General features: G+C 45.6%; 1 protein-coding gene across 1 annotated transcript; it reads left to right on the top strand.

Moving 5' to 3' along the window:
* Nucleotides 1-3,856: 3,856 nt before the first annotated feature.
* Nucleotides 3,857-13,039, top strand: LOC130885121 (dehydrogenase/reductase SDR family member 2, mitochondrial-like). Its single transcript, XM_057786540.1, has 7 exons — nt 3,857-3,996; nt 4,651-4,828; nt 5,432-5,533; nt 6,092-6,162; nt 11,391-11,442; nt 11,736-11,890; nt 12,889-13,039. Exons 1-7 carry the CDS (start codon nt 3,857-3,859, stop codon nt 13,037-13,039), a joined length of 849 nt encoding a protein of 282 aa, XP_057642523.1.
* Nucleotides 13,040-19,197: the final 6,158 nt, after the last annotated feature.

Genomic DNA, 19,197 nt, shown 5'->3' with positions numbered 1-19,197 from the left:
CCCTCTCACCAATGTCAACTGCAAACTTGGGCACCCAGTTGCCTGCTCTACACCTGCATTTAGTATGACTTGATGCTTCACATTCAGCATAAGAAAATGTGCTTCCCTGATGGTCTGACGATCGTCCTAAGCACACCTGCTGCAGGGCTTTCCTTTGCCTAGTCATGATCACTAACATTTCTTTTTTATTGTTTTTATTGAGCTATATGGGTTCTTTTCCATTCCCCTTCCTTCTTCCCTTTTTACTCAAGAGATCTTGTCTTTTCAATCACTGACATTTCTGATCATGGTTACTATAAGGCATAAGAAGACCAAAAAACAGCCAAGCATCTCCCCTGAATTGCATGCATGCTCCCCACTCCCGAGTATAGTCTGAGAGTTAGGCATCAATGCAATGGGGGCAGATGATGCCAGAGTCCAGGTACCTGCCGTGTGACTTGTGTCGCTTACTCAGGATCTCCTTACCTGGCACTGCTGCGTCACTTCCTTCAATAATGAGTGGCTGCCACACCTTGCCGACTTTATGACTAAAAACTAGATCAAACTGAGCAGCTCCATCACACAATCCTTTGAAGCAGTCCCTATAAAACAAAAATATGATCACATCAATATCTGACACATTTAATTCTCTTATTAAATTTCAGTGGCTCCCACATGGCCTCTGGATGAAGTCAAACTCCTTGTGGCTGTTGACATTCTACAGCAGTGTCTCTCACAACCCCTTTGGGGGTCCCATATCAGATATCCTGCATATCAGATGTCTACATTACTATTCATAACTATAGCAGAATTGAAGTTATGAATTATGAATTCTTACAGTTATGAAGGAGCAATGGAATAATTTTATGGTTGGGGGTCACCACAACATGAGGAACTGTATTAAAGTGTCGCAGTGTTAGGAAGGCTGAGAATCAGAGGTCTTGAGTGGACCTCATTTCAAGCCACTCTCTAGCGCCTACTTCCTGTTCCAGGCTCTGTGGTGATCTTCTGCCATCCTTGCCCCTCCTCATACTGTCTTCCTTGCCTGGTATCCAATCCATATTCCCAAACTCCTTTCTGTAGTCATCTTTTAATAACCAGCCAGAAAAACTGAATCAATTCATGGGTATTACGGTGTTTATGTAACATGGAATATATCGATATTATTTTATCAGAGAAAGTCTGTGGAGTGTTGATGAGGGAAAGGTAAAATATTTAAAATGGCAGTGGTTAGCTTTGTGGCATGGCTTATTTTCTTTCTCTTTCTTCTATAAGGGATGATTTTTTTTCAAAGTAAAAATCATGACTCTCACACAAACATAAAATGAATAAGTGCCAAAATGTTTACTAGCGTATTCATTACTGAGAGGAGCCTCTAAGACGTACAGTTTATCCTAAAGTGAATTCAGAAAGTCTCAGCTATGTAAAACAAACGCTAAATAAAGTAAGTTTGCATATTAGACACAAGGTTGATCTTCCACTCTGGATAAGGCGAATGAGTTAGCAGTCTTCAGGTTTATCAGCACCCTGGACAGACATCATCGGCATTGTTATCAGTTACTAACTAACTTGTAACTAGTTTCTAGACAAAGGCACAAAGACCCCCACCGCTTTTGTCACCCAGAAGACTGCATTAGGCAAAGTGCAGTTGTTATCGTCATTGTCATCGCTGTCCCCCACCCCCACCCCCACCGCTGGTGACACCCTACCCATTTCAAAGCCAGGTACGTTTTGTCTTTTACAAATTTTCCCTAAACTTTCTTATAAAATTTTCCATTTAAAAAAAAATTTACAAAATGCATATATCCTTTTTATTAGCATTAGTCCTTGCTCTAAAACCCACAACATTAGAAAGACTCTTTCCTAAATGAGTTCAGGCATCTACATCTCCTTCTATAGGTTTTGTCTAACCATGGTCACCCCAGACTAAGTATCTTCCTTCCTTGTGCACCCCCAAACCTGTGTGAAGCACATTCTGCTTCTACCACATTTGCCAAATTTTTGTTTATTTTTCTGCCGTCCCAGCTAGGACTGAGTGTTTCTCAATACTAAAATCATGAGAGTCATCTTTGTTACCCAGTCCGGTTCAGGACACACACACACACACACTTCTTCATTGAATGAATTTAAAGAAAAACAGTGCATGTCTAGATTCTGTATCTTTTTCAGGGGACAGAGAGGGATTGGAGAAAAATAGCAGAAAGTGACAAAGGGGCGGGGCCGGGCTATGGGGTGGGGGTATGGAGGACCAGGAGGATATAGAGACCAAGTCAGAGTTAGTTTTTGGTTCCCCCGGGCAGCTGAGGAGTACAAAGAATAATTATGACCTTAGACAAATGAAGTCCCTTAAATTTGGGACTAAATCGCCTTCAGTGACATTCATAAAATGTGATATAGGAAGAGAAAGCATGCACGCACGCAGGCGCGCTCACTCTTTTGAATCTTCAGCGACGGGGGAAGTAAAGCCCCACAATGAATGAGAAAGTGCGGGAGCTAAATCCTAAGACCATGGATCCGATTTGTCTTTAGGTTTCTTCAGCAGCACTTGTCTGCTTTGATATTTACCCAAGATTTACTAAAGTCGAAGTGCTTTAATAAGAGCCCTGCTTTCTTAGCTGCGCTCATAGCTATAGATTTGAGGAGGTTTGAACAGAAGGTCAGATACTCAACTCTAAGAAAAACACAAGTTACTTTGTACACAATGCTTGGTTCACCCAACACCTGAGCACTGGCAAGGCCAGAATGACTACTTTGGGATAAATATTTTGAAGCTAGAGCTGAGTTGACAGAGCTAACAGCTTGGGGAGAATGGCCCAACCTTCTAACCCTAAGAAATTTGACCCACGGATCCAGTAGGGCCCTAAGGAAACCTTGGTCACTGAAGCCAAACCCTCATTCTTCCATTCATTCATTTGGCCCAGCAGACAGCAACCAGCAAGGGCCAGCACCCAGCACCTGCTAGAGATGAGCACCCAGCACAGTCGCTCAGGCCCAGCGAGCCAAATGTTACAAGAAGAGCAAGAACAAGAGCCACACAATCCTTTGGCAGAGACAATATTGGCTCTGAGGCTCAGAAAACACCCCACCCCTTTTACCCCGGCACCAGGATAAAAATGAAGAACAGTCTAGAAGACTTGATAAATGCAGTATCAGTGAAACAAGCTGTGTAGTGTGCCCTAAGGCTTGAGATAAGATCAAAGTCATAAAACGTGTGACCCTTCAGCAGTCACTGAGTCGGGGCAAAGCCTGCTTATGTGTGGATCTTATGTGAACCTGTGAACTATCTGCTGATCATCCTAAGGAGTCTCAATGAACGGATGTTTGCTGAACCTCTCTATATAAATGTGAGCACTTGATTCCAGGTAGCCAAAAGCATTCCAGTTTAAAAGGTTGGACGTGGGAAATCTTAAGCTCATAAACACCAGACTAGATAGAGCCATAGCCTCTTGAGTTGACCCAAGCAGGTCCAGCCCACAGCCCATGACAACTATGAATGCAACCCAACACATTTATGTCTTCCTTTTGGATTTGATCCAGGCATATCCCCAGAGACGCTAAACAAAGAATGGTGTCCCATTGCAACAAGAACTTCCCTTCCCTCCCTGATCCTGGTCCTCCATGCCTCCTCCTCACCACTGGCCCTAGAGCACGGAGGGAGGGAGTATGGAACAGTGAATGTCATATCAAAGTGTTAGGTGCTCCTGCTAGACTGAACTTCCTCTAGAGAGTCCTAGACCATCCCAGGCTCAGCCCAACACAGAGATCAAAATCCACCCCTCCTTATGAGATCTGGTATTGTAACTATGTTTGCTTTTCTTTTCTAGAGGTCACCCTCTCTGGACCAAGCTCGCCAAAAAGAAGAGCAAACAGAAACCCAATGTTTAGGCCTCTGATCCAGGGCTGGAAGAGACTCTCAGCCCCTGTGTCTGCACTCTCTGTGAGGAGCACCAGTAATGGATCAAACTGCAGACTTGCACTGGCTAACAAAGTCGCTGTGGTTACAGGGTCCACAAATGGGTGAGAGCAACCCGTTGGGAACTCGGAAGCTGTGGGTATCTCTGGATTTGGCTGACCTCCTTGTCCTAACCTTGACCCCACAAAGCAAGGCCTTAAGGCTTAAGAGTCTTGAGAATACGATTCTACTTAGAAACTCCCAAGGGACTGGAGATAAAGCCAGTGCCAGATGTGTTACCAGCATGGCCCAATACAGGCCACTCCATGATGGATGGGCCCAAAATTCAGTAGGACTCATGAATGTATCATGGAGTAACTCATCAGAGGAAGGTAGAAGGAATTCAACCATTGCTCCAAACTTCTGTTAGTCGAAGATAGTGCTGCGTGGGTTGATAGCGACATCCTTCCATGCCAAGTGCCTGTGAGCACTTAGTAGCATTCAGAGACCTGGGTCAAAGAGCTCTACAGTAGCATCTGGCTTGGGGGCTTGGGCGTGGACAGTTGGTTATGGAATGAGGCCAAAATCTGATGAGGAACACAGATGCAATTCAGCCTTCTTAATCATGCAGAAGTAAGGCATGAAGCTAGCTGCTCTGGAGCAGTAGAGAAAACTAGTTTGATGCCTCTGGGCAAAAAAAAAAAAAAAAAAAAAAAAACATAGCAAGAAAGAAAGGGGTCAAGTCTGAACTGTCATATCCTCTTCATCCTTGCCCACAGGATTGGTTTCTCCATTGCTCGGCGTCTGGCCCAGGATGGGGCCCACGTGGTCATCAGCAGCCGGAAGCAGCAGAATGTGGACCGTGCAGTGGCCACATTGAAGGAGGAGGGGTTGTGTGTGACGGGCACTGTGTGCCATGTGGGGAAGGCAGAAGACCGAGAGCAGCTGGTGGCCACGGTGAGGGTACAGGGGTCCAGCTTCTGTGATCTACTCGAGGGCAATCGGTTAAAGACTCCATTGCAAGACCTGACTCACCACCATGTCACTCAGTTCTGCTTGACAGTCCCATAATCTCCCCCGAACAGACCTGAGCAGGGAAAGCACACGTTCAGGGCAGGAGGGAGGTGTTGAAGTGGGACGCCCTTTAGGAGGGAAGGAAGCTGCATCCACCCAACCTCCTGGAAGACCAGACCCTTGGGGAGGATCCAAGCAGGGACAGAAATATTATAGAAAAACAAGTCCTGGTTCTTAGCCAGATCTAGAGTGCTCAGGAAAATGGGGAACTGGCCAGTGTATTCCAGAAAAGGTTTGATGAGAGATGTGTTGAGGAACTGGCAGGTTGGGGTGCCGTGAGTGGGAGCACAGAAGCCATCTGAGCTGAAACCCCAGCTCTGTTCAGAAGTTTGCTGTTGGCTCCTGAAGAGAGAACCAGCTATTCTCCAGCCTTGCTTAGGGTTGTTCCTCTCCAGGACTGGATCCAAGCATATTCCCAGACCAAGAAGAACGGTGTCCCACTGCAACCGAACCTCCCTTCCCCCCATGTCTCCTCCTCCCCTGCAGGCCCTGGAAAGCTGTGGGGGTGTGGACTTCCTGGTGTGTGTCGCAGGGACAAATCCCTTGGTGGGGAGCACCTTAAGGAGCAGTGAGCAGATCTGGGACAAGGTAAGAACTGGGGAAGCTAACAAGAGCCGGTAGAGCTCCATCCTCAGCATCTGGATAACCCTCTCCCCGTGTAAGTTTGCACACCTACGAGTAGTCCTCAGCTCCCCCACATCCGTGCTGTCCTAAGCTCACTCACACAGAGCAAGGCCAGGGGTTCAGACTCCCTGAGCCTCAATTTCCCCATCTGTAAAACATAACAGAATGTCTAAGTTGAAATTCTGATCATCTAGAGAAGTGAATGTCTTTCTCCCTTGCCCAGAAATGTTTCTTCTACAACACTGGCCCTTAGAGGCTATAATCCTTAAATTCAACCTTTCCTGGGTTTCCCTGATGGTGTCTGCTGTGACCCAGGTGAAGCAGGTACCTTTGGAGCTAAGAAAAGATACCCCAGACTTCATGATCTCAGTCCCCAGAGACCTCAAGATGTCACTTTACCCCCATAAAGGCCTCAATACATTCCCTTGGCAGAAGCATTGTGTATTCCACGGTGCATGTTTCCTGCTATGAAAGAACACTAAGCTGATTCTATCTCATCTCTCTTATTTGCTCTGATTTCAGATCCTGGGTGTGAATGTGAAGGCCCCAGCCCTGCTGCTGAGCCAGCTGCTGCCCCATATGGAAAACAGGGGGTGAGGATGGGAAGTGGGAAAGGGAGGAGTTACCCGGTATGGAACGGGGAGTGGGGAAGCAAGAGTGTGCCAGTAACCCAAGCACAATAAAGGTTTGCCTTTCAGACTTCGGAGTCACTAACAGAAATCAAAGAACCTTATCCATTTTTGTGCCCAGAGAATGCAGTGGTCCAGGAATTTGTCGATGAATCTTTTGAAAGGAGTATAGGAGTGGGGGCGGGGGGTATGGGGGACGTGGGGGGGTACAGAAATAGGAAGGCAGGAGTTCCCACAATTGTCCCGGAATCCAGAAATGAAAGTGACCTCTTTCGGCACGCAGGACCGCAGGTCACAGGGACTGGTGGACCTGAGGTGCCGCGGGGCATCTCTGTAGCTTGCTTCTCTGGCTTCTGTCAAGGGCAGGGACAGAGACTGGCCTGATCAGCTTGATGTGGTCTCACCTGTGAGGGAGACTGGGCACCGACTTTCTCTCTTTGGGTTTCCCACTAATCTCAGTGACTTGAGATGTTTCCTGAAATGTGTTCTCCGGGAGTTAAGCGTTTGGGGGGGAGGGGGGGCAGGACCCCTGTCGCTGTTTTCCAAGAACTCTTTCTCGTTCGCTTCGCAGACCCACCCCTTCTTTATCTGTTTTCCTTCGTCAGCTGGGTGTGGCGGCTGTTTTGAGAGGTCAAGGTCAGCAGCTACCTGGCGCGACCTTGTTCTCCCTGCAAAACCTAGCAGGTCTCTCCTCTTGTAGCCGCTCCTGCTCTGAAGACCCACCTCAGCAGTTCTCTGTGCCAACATGGCCCTCACTCTGTAACTCAGAGCCGTGAGTGGAGGTTGTTTCTGGGCCAAGTGCTTTACACATACTTCCTTAAGACTCCACTTCCAGGGCTGGGCATGTAACTTGGCACACGTGGAGTGCGTTCTCAGCATGCATAGGGTTCCCAGGGAGAAAAGAAAGCCAATCTCTCTTCCGATTGCACTGCTTCCGTGTCTGGTCCTGTGTTGGCGTTCTGAGTCCAGCAAGCACAGGCCGACTATTTGGTACAGGCAGGATGTTGCTTCTCTAGACATAGCTGTTGCCTGTGAAATACAGCCAGCACTTCTTACTATGACGATGAAGCCCCGTTCCAGTTCCAACACAGGCATGCTGTAGGATTCGACTGAACCATATTTTCAAAAGTGCCACATTTGCAGGATAAAAATGGCCAAACGTCTTTGCCCATATTCTCATTCCTCCCACTCTTCCACTGGACTTTGGGAGCTCAGTCCAGTGCTCCCATGAGGGTCTCTGCCTCTGTTTTCATCAGTTTCTGGATGAAGGTTCTATGGTGATATTTAAGATATTCATCAGTCTGAGCCAGGCAACGGTGGTGGCACACACCTTTAATCCCAACACTCGGGAGGCAGGTGGATCTCTGTGAGTTCGAGGCCAGCCTGATCTACAAAAGCTAGTTCCAGGACGGGTTCCAAGACTATAGAGAAACCCTGTCTCAAAAACCTATTCATCAGTTTGGCCCTCTCTCCTCTATTGCTTAGGGTCTGAGGCAGGGTCATCCTTGTGGATTCCTGGGAATTTCTCTAGAGCCAGGTTTCTGCTAACCCTATAATGGCTCCCTCAATCAAGATATCTCTTTCCTTGCTCTCATCTCTATCCTTATTCCATCTTGACCATCCCATTCCCTCAAGTTCTCCTTGCCCCTCCCCTTCTCCCCTCCTCTTCCCTTTTTATTCTCCCTTCTCCCCCAATCCACATGCCCCCAATGTTGTCAGGCAATCTTGTCTATTTCGATCTATATATGTTTTTAAGGTTCACCTTATTACTTAGCTTCTCTGGGATCATGAACTGTAGGCTCAATATCCTTTGCTTATAGCTAGTATCCACTTATGAGTGAGTACATACCATATTCATCTTTTTGGGTCTGGGTTGCCTCACTCAGGATAGTGTTTTCTAGTTCCATCCATTTGCATGCAAAATTCAAGATGTCATTGTGTTTTTACTGCTGATGGGTGCACCCACTGAAACAGTCTACTTGAGCTAATGGGAGCTCACCAACTCCAGCCAGAATGAGAAGGAAAAAGCATAGGAAGAAACTAGTCCCTCTGAATGTGGTTGACAGTCTCATGGCTGGGGCAGACTGAGGGGCCACCGGCAGTGGCACCAGGATTTATCCCTACTGCATGTACTGGCTTTTTGGGAACCTATTCTCTTTGGATGTATACCTTGCTCAACCTCGATATAGTAGGGAGGGCCTTGGACTTTCCCCAAAGCAATGTGTCTTATCCTCTCTGAGGATTGAAGTAGGGTGGGGTGGGAGGGTGTATGGAGGGAATGGGAGGAAAAGAAGGAGTGGGAACTTGGATTGGTATGTATAATGAAAAAAAGATTGTTTTCTTTTTAAAAGAAAATAATAAATTCTTTAAAGAGAGAGGAAAAACTGGCCAAACAGTAACTCATAGAGTGCAGTTCAATCCCATGGCTTTGGATTTTTCTTTTAGCAGCATGGTCCTGTCCATCAGAGGGTACCCTCTGTGGGAGTCCGACACAAACAGACAAAAACGGCCAATGGGGCTGATATGTGGATGATTCTGTTTCTGGGTAGCTGACCTGGGCGCCTCTGCAGAACCCAGCTGCACAGAACTAGCTAGAAAGAACTAATGAGAGGACTGCACGGGCTTTGAAGTCTGAGGCCTTTAGATGGGGGCTCATCACTGCTGTGCGTCCCTGCCATTCACGGTCTTCAGATCGAGCTCAGACAGTTAACGGATTCCTGAACATAACCGACATAACAAATGCCAGCTCCCAAATGAAGTAAAAAAAAAGAAATCTATCTATGTATTTACTATAATAAGTAATAAGTATTATTTGAAAGTAAAATGACCTGCAGCTTAGTTTATCATATAAGTAGTAGAGATACAATTTCATAATTAAATTCAGCTTACCATTTACAAAAATATTAATTTATTACTATTATTCTGGGATCTAAGCAAGCCAAATTGCTTCAATTGTTTTTGAAGAAGGCAGAATTTCATGAAATGAATTCCATTTAAAATATTTCCATCCAGTCTTGCCTACTTGCTAAAAGTCCTAATTATCCTTCTTCAAGACCCAACCTAAATGGAGCTTCCCGTATGCTGGAGAAAGCAGCACTCTCAATGTGTAATTCTATACTCAACAAATGCATCTCTCAGAAACCCAGGGTAGGGTTATAGCATTCCGGGGCAGACAGGCGTCACTCTCTGAAGGACATTCCAAGCCACTTGCTTCCTGCAAGAGGAATTAGACAGCCGGTCTGTAAAACCTATAAAACCTGAGACAAAAATTGGAGTGAAAGGCAGAGAAAATAGTAACATGAACAAACCAAACCATCTATTCTGCAAAACAAAACTGTCTTGGAGGTTTCAGAGAAATAAAAACATACAAAAATAATTTTCACATCAGAAAGATAGAAGTTGAGTTACACTGCTAAGAGATCCCTATGTTGTTTAGACAGAGCAAGAACATTATATTTTAATTAGTTAGACAGCTCTATTTTCCTTTCTGCGCAGACAGCTCCAACAATGGCCACAGAGGACAAGATACATCTTTAAACTAATAGGACAGGGAGGTAGAGACAAAACAAACAAAATCCGAAAGAAAACGAAAACAGACAGACAAAAGGGAACTGGGGTGGGACTTAAAAATCGCAGAATTGAAGGTTAGATGGTAAGGGATTCTTAGTTCATTGGTAAAACTGTTAAAATATAGCAATCACCAAGCTGGGGCCAGGGAGGTAAATAAAGTGCTTGCATCATGAGCATGGGGACCTGCGCTTGCTCCACAGAACCCACATAAGGAAGCCCTGTGCTTCACCACTGAAGGCCCTAGCCACCCAGCCTAGCCATGGAGGCAAGAGAGCTCAGTGAAACATCCCTCCTCAAATGACACCCAAGCTTGTTCTTGGATGTCCAGACACACTTGCATTCACACACTCATGTACACACACACACACACACACACACACACACATACATTCAAGGGAGGAGGCTGGAGGAGGAGCAAGAGAGACTGGGAGCAATATAATACATAAATAAATAAAGCCAAAAATGTAATTTTTTAAAAATGGTGCTTTTGACAGATTGCTAGTGAAATTGATGAGGGAAAGAACAAATAATATCAGGAATAAAGACAAAAGCACCACCAGAGAGATAAAAGGCAATAAAATGGCATTAAGCAAATGAGAATGCCAACCAGAAAATTTTGTGATAAACACAGGCTGAAACTGTAATGAAACACAATTTTTTAAAATCATACACCCTACCAAAATTATTTCAAGAACGCATAGAAAATGGTTCTAGTCTATTTTTTCTTATTTTATTAGGTTTTGAGAACTTCAAATGCTCGTTTGGATCATATCCATTCTTTCCCTCACTCCTCCCAGAGCAACCCGCATCATCCAATTTCCTGACTTTTTTTATTATTATTATTCTCTCTTGTCCTCAGCGCAGGGTGGGTCTCCATGTCCACAGCTCTGTGCTGGGAATAGGTCTGAGTTGAGCTCATGTAGATCTTGTGCATGCCATCACAACAGCTGTGCACTTATCTGAACAGCTGTCCCGCCGTGTCTGGAAAACATGGTTTCACTGTAGTCATCCAAAACCTCTGGTTCTTAAACTCTTTTGGCAGCCTCGTCCTGGGGAGGAGGAGGTGTGAGCGAGTTGTCCCATGTTGGCTGAGCTCGCATTCTCTTCGCCTTGACCAACTGTGGGTTTCTGAGTCAATCCCTATCAGCCACAACAGAAGCTTCTCGAATGAGGGTTGAGAGATCCATGGATATGAGTCAGTTTGACAGGCGGTGGTGGTGCACACCTTTAATACCAACATTCTAGAGGAAGAGAAAGGCAGATCTCTGTGAGTTCAGAGTCAGTCTGATTTATAAATAAAGTTCCAGAACAGCCAGGGCTACATAATAGAGGGACCTTGTCTCAAAAATAAAACAGCAGTAAGTTTATACTATGTCCACTTAGCAATAGTAATCCATAGTCAACTTCTTTCCAAAAACAGAATCTAAACACAGACAGCCTTTCTGTCACTATAACCTGATAAACGTTATCGAGGACGTAGAGGAAAAGGGAGATAAATCCTGCCCAGCCTAAGCTGTTCTCCACGATTCCCATGCCTACCATCCCCCAACACCAACTCTATTCTCAGTCACGCAGAAGATAACCGGGGTCAGCTTATGTTCTGTCCCTCTTTATCTTGCCAGACAAGGTTCGGTGGTCCTGGTGTCCTCGGTCGCAGCCTATATACCACTTCCTGTAAGTATGGCTCTCTGTAGCTCCAGTCAGATTAGAGGAAACCCCCTTTTCAGAAAATGAGGTGTGTGGGAATAACCGACGTTTAACAACGGCTTCCTCAGAACTGCGCATAGGCGAAAGAGGCATTTCATCTTCTGTAAATGCCTGTGGAAGGAACATGTGCCGTCTCTTCTGGACACTGACTTCCAAACTCGGTGATCAGGATACTAACCAGGACAGATTCCCTGAGAAGAACGCAGGAAACACAAATCCTCGATTCCAGTCTCCCCATCTGGCCCTCTTTCTGTCCTCAGAGGCTGGGAGTCTACAATGTCAGTAAAACAGCCCTCCTGGGACTAACCAAGACCCTGGCAGTAGAGCTAGCGCCGAAGAACATTCGAGTGAACTGCTTAGCACCAGGCGTCATCAACACAGACTTCGGCCGGGTGGTGAGGACCAAGGGCAAGAAGCTTGTCCAGCCCCTGAGTTCTGGGCGCCTGCCACCTCCCAGATATGCCCCTGCACTCTTTTTTTATAAATCTCTCATATGACCATCCTGACCACAATTTCCCCTCCCTCCACACATCCGAGTTGTCGTCCCGGCCACCTCCCCTGTCCCGGAGACCCACTGCTCCTCTTTCCCTTCAGTAAAGAGCAGTCCCACAGCAATATCAGCCAAACACAAGATACAACATTACAAGATACAAAACCAGGCACCAACCCTATCAAGGCTGGACCAAGCGACCCAGTAGGAGGACAAGGGTCCCACGAGCTGGCGAAAGAGTCAGAGACACCCCTCTCCCATTGTGAGGAGTCCTACAAAAACACCAAGCCAAACAACCACAGCATGAGTGCAGAGGATCTAGTTCGGACCCATGCAGGCTCGGTGATTGTCGCTTCAGTCCCTGTGAGCCTACGCGACCCCTGCTTAGTTGCTTCTGTGGGCCGTGTTCTCCTAGTGGGTCCTGCAATCTTAGGCTTAAACCTTTGGTCTCCTTTTCACTCATATGTTCTGGTCCACAGCTTTGGGAATCCACATTAGAATCAAAATCAGGGTCATCCCAGAGTGTCCCCAGAGAAGCACTTTCACGAGCATACGGCATGCGTCCTGCAGAGCCCATGTGTCTGCATCCTGCGTGAACGGGACTCTAACTTCTGACCTTGCCTTTAGCTCACTGAAGACCCTGCCTTTGAGGACCATTTGAAGTACATCTATGGAATGCAGAGGTAGGTCATCCTGAGGCAGACTCCCTTGTAGATCTGAATTAGCATGACCTCAGAACCTACATGAAAGAGGAGATGTCAGAGTCTGTTGCTCTCCGGGTCATTAGCCACTCCCCTTTCTAGAATCTGAAGATCCCCCAAAGGCTCCTCGCAGAGCCCACAAGCCTCCGCTTGTAGATCTTTGCTCATCCCCACCGGGTCTTGATTCGGCAGCTTCCCACAAGTGCATGGGACTTATGTGAGGTCATCACTGTTTCAGCCTCCTGTCCTCTCTCCATACAGAGTGGGTCAGCCTGAGGACTGCGCAGGAATCGTGTCTTTCCTGTGCTCCCCGGAGGCCAGCTATATCACCGGTGAGAACATCGCTGTAGCTGGCTGGTCCCCCCACCTCTGAGGGGCCAGAGCTCAGGCTCGCCTCCCCATGTCCCTAAGGCCATATGTGATAAAGTTTTTAAAAATAAGCCTGTGTTCCAAATGTGTACACTTTGGTTCAAAATTTTTAGAGAAATAAAACCTCATCAGAAAAGAGTTTGTAATGCAAAACCTGATTAAAAGGAACAAAACAATCTCAGTTTGCCAGAAAACAAAATGTGGGACTAGGGAATCTTGGGTAAAAAGAAGAAGGTGTAGTTGGGCAGGGAAAGTGCTAGAAGCAAGGACAGCAAATTGGTTTTCTGTGTGTGTTACTGAATGCTTTCATGCGGAGTATTTCCTAAAGGGTCCTGTGAGCCTGGTCTCTTAATAGCTGATTCTGCAGCCAAGGAAGCTGAGATTTAGAGTCGATGCTCTGGGAAGACATATGTAGTGTGTGAGCAGGAACTGAACTCAACTTGTTTCTACAATAGGGTGGAAGTGGCCTGGACTCAAGCCCGAGGGAAGAACATTCTCCAGGCTGCTCATTTTCCCGTCAGGTTCATAGCTAACTGCTTCCCTGCACACGCCTGCTACAGTATGCTGGCTGAAGAAGCCCTTTGTCTTCATAAGTTTATTACCTTGGTTATTTCTTATAATTATGGAAAGCCAGCTAACATACACAGAATGACAGCTGAGGTTTTCTTTCTGAAAACTCAATTCCAGGGTTCCCCAGAGTCCAAAGATTCTCAGATAGTTGACACAAACCATCACTGTCCCCTACCTCGGCTGGGTCAGAAGCATCGTCACCTGAAAGGGACAGAAAAATATATCTCAGTGCCCTTCTACTGACCCTTAGAGAAAAATGTAAGCAAAAAGAGAATACGGAATGGAGAGAGCCAAGAATAGAGAAAGGAGAACTAGAACCCAAGCAGATATGTTTAGAGACCACACCTGTAAGAAGCAACACAAATTCATAGCCAGACCAACTCGGAGATCTCCTACCCCAGATGCTAAACCAGTGAGTGGGTATACTGGATGAATTCCTTAACAGCACACATCATACACACACATGTACATATGTACACGGAGCAGGTGTACCTAGACTATGCTCTCAGAAGACCTCAAGGATTCTTCCTTGACTGAAAGAAAGAGAAATATACTAAGGGAAGCTAACATCGCTGGGAAGCTTAAGGGTTTTTGTGAGCAAAGAATGGCTGTTAGTAGCTGGCCTTGGAGGCACACACCTTTAATCCCAGCACTCTGAAGGCAGAGACAGGTGGATCTCTGTGAATTCAAGGCCAGCGTGGCCCACAGAATGGGTTCCAGGATGCTAGGGTAACACAGAGAAACCCTGTCTCAAAAAACTAAAGAAAGAAAGAAAGAAAGAAAGAAAGAAAGAAAGAAAGAAAGAAAGAAAGAAAGAAAGAAAGAAAGAAAGAAAGAGGGAGGGGAGGAAGGGAGGGAAGGAATGGAGGGAGGGAGGGAGGAAGGGAGGAAGGGTTGGAAATATGTGTTGGAGAGATGGCTCCATGAGTTAGGAGCTTTGGCTGCTTTTCCAGAGGAGCAAGCTTTGTTTCCCAGAACCCATGTGATGGCTCACAATCACCTGCAACTTCAGTCCAAGATATACGATGCCTCCTTTGTCCCCACAGGCACCCAAGTGGGGCTTAGACATATATGCAAGTGAAACACTCACACAGGTAAAAACATTAAGAATTTTTTAAATAAAAATAAAATAGAAAAACCATCCCATCCTAATTGTTCTCCATGGAGCAAAGCTATAATCATTATGAGGGATTTCTGAGCCACGGAGATATTAGCAAGGGCTAACAGGCAGGAGCATTAAGGCTCATAGGGCAGAGGGGAGAGGTGGCTCAGTGATTAAGAAATTCGCTGCTCTTGGAGAAAGCTCACCCTAACTCCAATTGCAGTGGATCAGGTGTCTTTTTCTGCCTCTCACGGGCACTTGTACATACCTGTGCACAGATGCATGCATTGATACATAATAATTTAGAATATACAAACACATAAGTAAAAATGATCTTTAAAAAACTAATAGAGTTGAGGCTGGAGAGATGGTTCAGTGTTTGAGAGCACTCCTTGCTCTTCCAAAGATCGTGAGTTCAATTCCCAGCAACCACATGGTGGCTCACAACCATCTGTAATGAGATCTGGTGCCCTCTTCTGGCTGCAGACAGACATGCAGGCAGAACACTGCATACATAATAAATAAATATTTGAAAAAAAAACAGAACCAACAAAACCTAATAGAGCAGCCGCTGAGTAGTAGGGGCTGACCATTCTAGTCCTTTCAGTCTGAACTAGGACCCTCGCAGCCACTCCACATGAAGGTGGACAACCAGGCCTCGTTTCTGCTGTTACTCCCGGCATAGCACAGCAGATTCATGGACCTTGTCCTGATGCCTCTGTCTTTGTCACACACAGATATTGGTACGGGTCTTGTAACTACTGGAAACTTTTTGCCACTTCTATTTTGGGTTTTGAGGGATTTATAGATGCTTTCCAGGGCCTTGAGGCTTTAAAAATAGAATGTGAGGAGATCTGGCCACTATGCTGCGCTATCTCCACTCCCTGAGAACTTGGGAGAAGAACACCCCAGGAAAGGAAATGCCCTGGATGAATTAATTCACCCTATTCTAAAAGGGTGCTATGACACATTTGTGTAGGTCACATTGTTTGGAGCAAGAGTTCAAGAAACTAGACTGAAAATTATAGAAATGTCTAAGTGCTGTTTGTCACAATTTAAAAGAGACTTGGGCTCTTATGTTACCTGTATTAGTCAAGGTTCTCTAGAGTCGCAGAAATTATGGGATGAATCTCTCTCTCTCTCTCTCTCTCTCTCTCTCTCAGAATACGTGTGTGTGTGTGTGTGTGCGCGCGCGTGGTGGGGGGGACAGGGGAGGAATTTCTTAGAATGACTTAGAGGCTGCAGCCCAACAATGGCTAGTTGTGAACAGAAAGTGCAATAATCTAGTAGCTGCTCGGTCCACAAGGCTGGGTGTCCCGGTTGCTCTTCTGGATGCGCTGACAAGGGGAGGGAAGCAGGCGAAGAAGAGCCTATTCTTCTGTTATCCTCATATAGCTCCCAGCCGAAGGTGTGGCCCAGATTGAAGGTGTGCCTTCCAGCTTCTAGGTCTGGATTAAAGACGTGTTGTCTTCTTGCCCAAGATCCAGATCACAAGTGTGTCCTCCATTTCTGTGTTATAGTTCATTTCAGACATGGTCAAGTTGACAACTAAGAATAGGCATCACCCTTGCTTCCCAAACCTGTGAATCCAGCACAGAGCAGTTGAGACAGAGGCCCCTTGCTCCAACAGGTTAGAAACCATTTCTTTACAAGCAGCTTCATGATTTCCGTGAGTCCCAAATCCTATTTCAGTTTCCTAGAAAGCAACAAAGGAAGAAAGTAGCTTAAAATAGGTCTAGTCTATGGTGACCTGCCACACAACAAGACCAAGCCAAAAACAAGATCAGTTAACACTGAAACACTCACTCAGTGGATTTGTGATGGCTCTTCTTGATTAACTACATCTGGAATTAACAAAACCCAAGCAATGAGAGCACCTGTGAGTGACTTTTCTTTAATTATGTAATCATTTGAAGTGGGAAGATACACTTTTAATCTAGAGATTTTGTGGTGGGAAGATCCACCTTCAATCTGGGCCACACGTGGTGGAAGTCTACATAAAGGACATGGAAGACGGAAACTCTCTCTTTGTGCCTGGTTGCCCTCACTTTGGCTGACAAGTCCACTCCTTGGCTGGCCCACTTCTTCAGGATTACAGCATATACTAAAGACCAGCTGAGACATCCAGCCTCGGGGACTGAACTACTACTAGGTTCTTGGACTTCCCATTGGGAGTCATTGTTGCTTACCAACAACGGACTAGCAGGACCACAGCCTGTAAGCTACTCTAGTAAATCCAGTGTGTGTGTGCGTGTGCGTGTGTGTGCGTGCATGTGTGTGTGTGTGTGTGTAACTGATGAGAGACAGATTCATTCTATCAGTTCTGTTCCTCTACAGAACCCGATCTATTACAGGGTTTGGTAACAGAGTGGTTTTAGAACGGTGGATGTGTAAGGATGAACTTTTTAGGTAAGTTTCCAATTTGCCAACAGCTACAGTTACTGACGCCACTCCTTAAAACTCAGAGGATATTGAAAGTCCGTGGTATAAAGTATTTTACAAGCTTGTAGAGACAAACACACTTGACTATCTTGATGTATCAATTGTGAAAGGCAACAGATTTGGGCACTCTGTACATAAGACAACTTTTGACTATCTATGAAAAAGAAGGAAAATGGAGACGCTGGTTGGTTGCTCCTAGCATCTCTGAATAAATTGAGAAAGGAAAATAATGAGTTCTGTGATAATGTTAACAACTTCTAGCATCTCAAAATGTGGTGAAGGACAACAATAAACTCCGATAAAACCAACCGGCTCCAGATGCACATATACAGTCTAAAGGTTTCTAAATGTGCCCAGTAAGAGAATCTTCTCTCTAGCAGCTACAGAATTCAAGTTGCAGAAAAACAAACCAAAGCTTTCATTACAAGGTTGACTGAACTACACAGAAAATTCAAATCCTGACCTTGGAAACTGTCGGAGGTTAAAGTAAGGGGGTTAATTGGTAAAGAATAGGATCTTGTAACTTGAGCTGGAGATGTGTGGGAGGACCCTGTTTGAACCCTCAGCTTCTCAAGGGTTTATCTCACCTGAGGGCGTAGTCTCTACCCTCAACAAAAGATGAACTCCCACCCACCCACCCCCTAAAATACTGTTTTTTCTGCCTTTGACAGAAAAAAATTAATCCTTCATTGTCTGCTAAGCCAGCAGGACAATGTTGATGCCAGGCAAGATAATACTGAAGTCCCTTAGGGACCACCAATACTTGCTTCTAAACCTATAACCCAATTATAGGCTAAGCAGGCTCCTAGAGGGGAGGTAGGAAACGTAGCCCAGAAGGAAGTGCACTACACTACTAAAGAACTTACTGAGTTTGCTGATTCACTCAAACAGAAGTCTGCAAAACATGTGCGGGAATGGATTTTAGGGGTATTGGATAATTTTGAAAGGAACATAAAACTGGATCAGGCTGAGTTTACTGATATGAACCCACTGAATGAAGATTCTAGGTTTAATATGGAAGTTCACACAGTTCTGTTTGAATAACTGAAGCGTTTGTCAAAAGAAGGCCTACTGGAAAGGAATTGGAACTGCCTGATCACTGTTGCTAAATGTTGATGAACGGATTTTAAAGCTCAGGAACATTGCTTTGCTGGAATGAATATACCGTGTGAAACCTAATCCTCCACATTGAGAAGGCCCGGATGGCATACCCTTCACTGATCCTATAAGATGCACAATGGTGAGAGAGCACCAGCACATCTGAAGGGCTTTGTTGTCACCCTCTTCCTTCTGCCAGACCTCAGGGTTGGAGCCACTGCTACTCAGCTGCATGAATTAAATGCAGTGGACTTAAGTGGGCCCTGAAATAGCAGGGGTCAGGTGGCAGCACTGGATCGCCAAAAGCAAAGCGATCATAGTAATAGGAGGCATAGACAAGGTAATGTCCTTAATGGCCTGACCCACAATAGTCGGCAGAGGCAAAGTGAATTTGACAGTAGCATAGCTCTTATGGACCCTTGGTACTGGCTAATCCATCTTGGTATCTCCTAACATGAAATAGGTAAGAAGTCTACTGCATTTTTGTTTTATTTGTATAAGCAGAAAATTTCTCAAACAATCAGAAGAAAGGTTAAATTGAATCAAGGCAAAGGGGATTTATGGCCCATGAATCAATTTTCAGACTTGAGTCAGTTTGCAAACCCAGATCCTTTTGAATGAAGGAACAACCAGGCTCTCCTGAGGAAGGACCTTGACAAAATACCTAAAACTTTTGGTTAGCCTTTCTCCAGTCCTTCTCCAGAGGGACCTATGTCCTTTTACAAGGGTAACTCTACCCTTGGGGAAGGAAAGAGACTTTCCAGGGTCTATTGGGTACTGGTTCAGAATTGACAGTGATTCCAGAAGACCCCAAGGAAAGTTGTGGCCCTTCAGTCAAAGTAGTACTTATAGAGGTCTGCTGATTAATGGAGTTTTGACTGAAGTTTGACTCACAGAAAGTCCACTGGGTCCTCAAATCTATCCTGCAATTATTTCCTCTGTCCTAGAAA

This window comes from Chionomys nivalis, chromosome 12, assembly GCF_950005125.1.
Source record: "Chionomys nivalis chromosome 12, mChiNiv1.1, whole genome shotgun sequence".
NCBI lineage: Eukaryota > Metazoa > Chordata > Mammalia > Rodentia > Cricetidae > Chionomys > Chionomys nivalis.
Note: the sequence above shows the minus strand (reverse complement) of the source record. Positions and strands in the feature narration are given on the sequence as shown.

Excerpts from the sequence above, each read along its gene's own strand:
- LOC130885121 (XM_057786540.1), top strand. The coding sequence starts at position 3,857 with ATGTTTAGGCCTCTGATCCAGGGCTGGAAGAGACTCTCAGCCCCTGTG. Across the intron at positions 3,997-4,650 it reads GTTACAGGGTCCACAAATGG|GATTGGTTTCTCCATTGCTC; the intron begins GTGAGAGCAACC and ends CCTTGCCCACAG. Across the intron at positions 11,891-12,888 it reads GTGAGGACCAAGGGCAAGAA|GTCATCACTGTTTCAGCCTC; the intron begins GCTTGTCCAGCC and ends GACTTATGTGAG.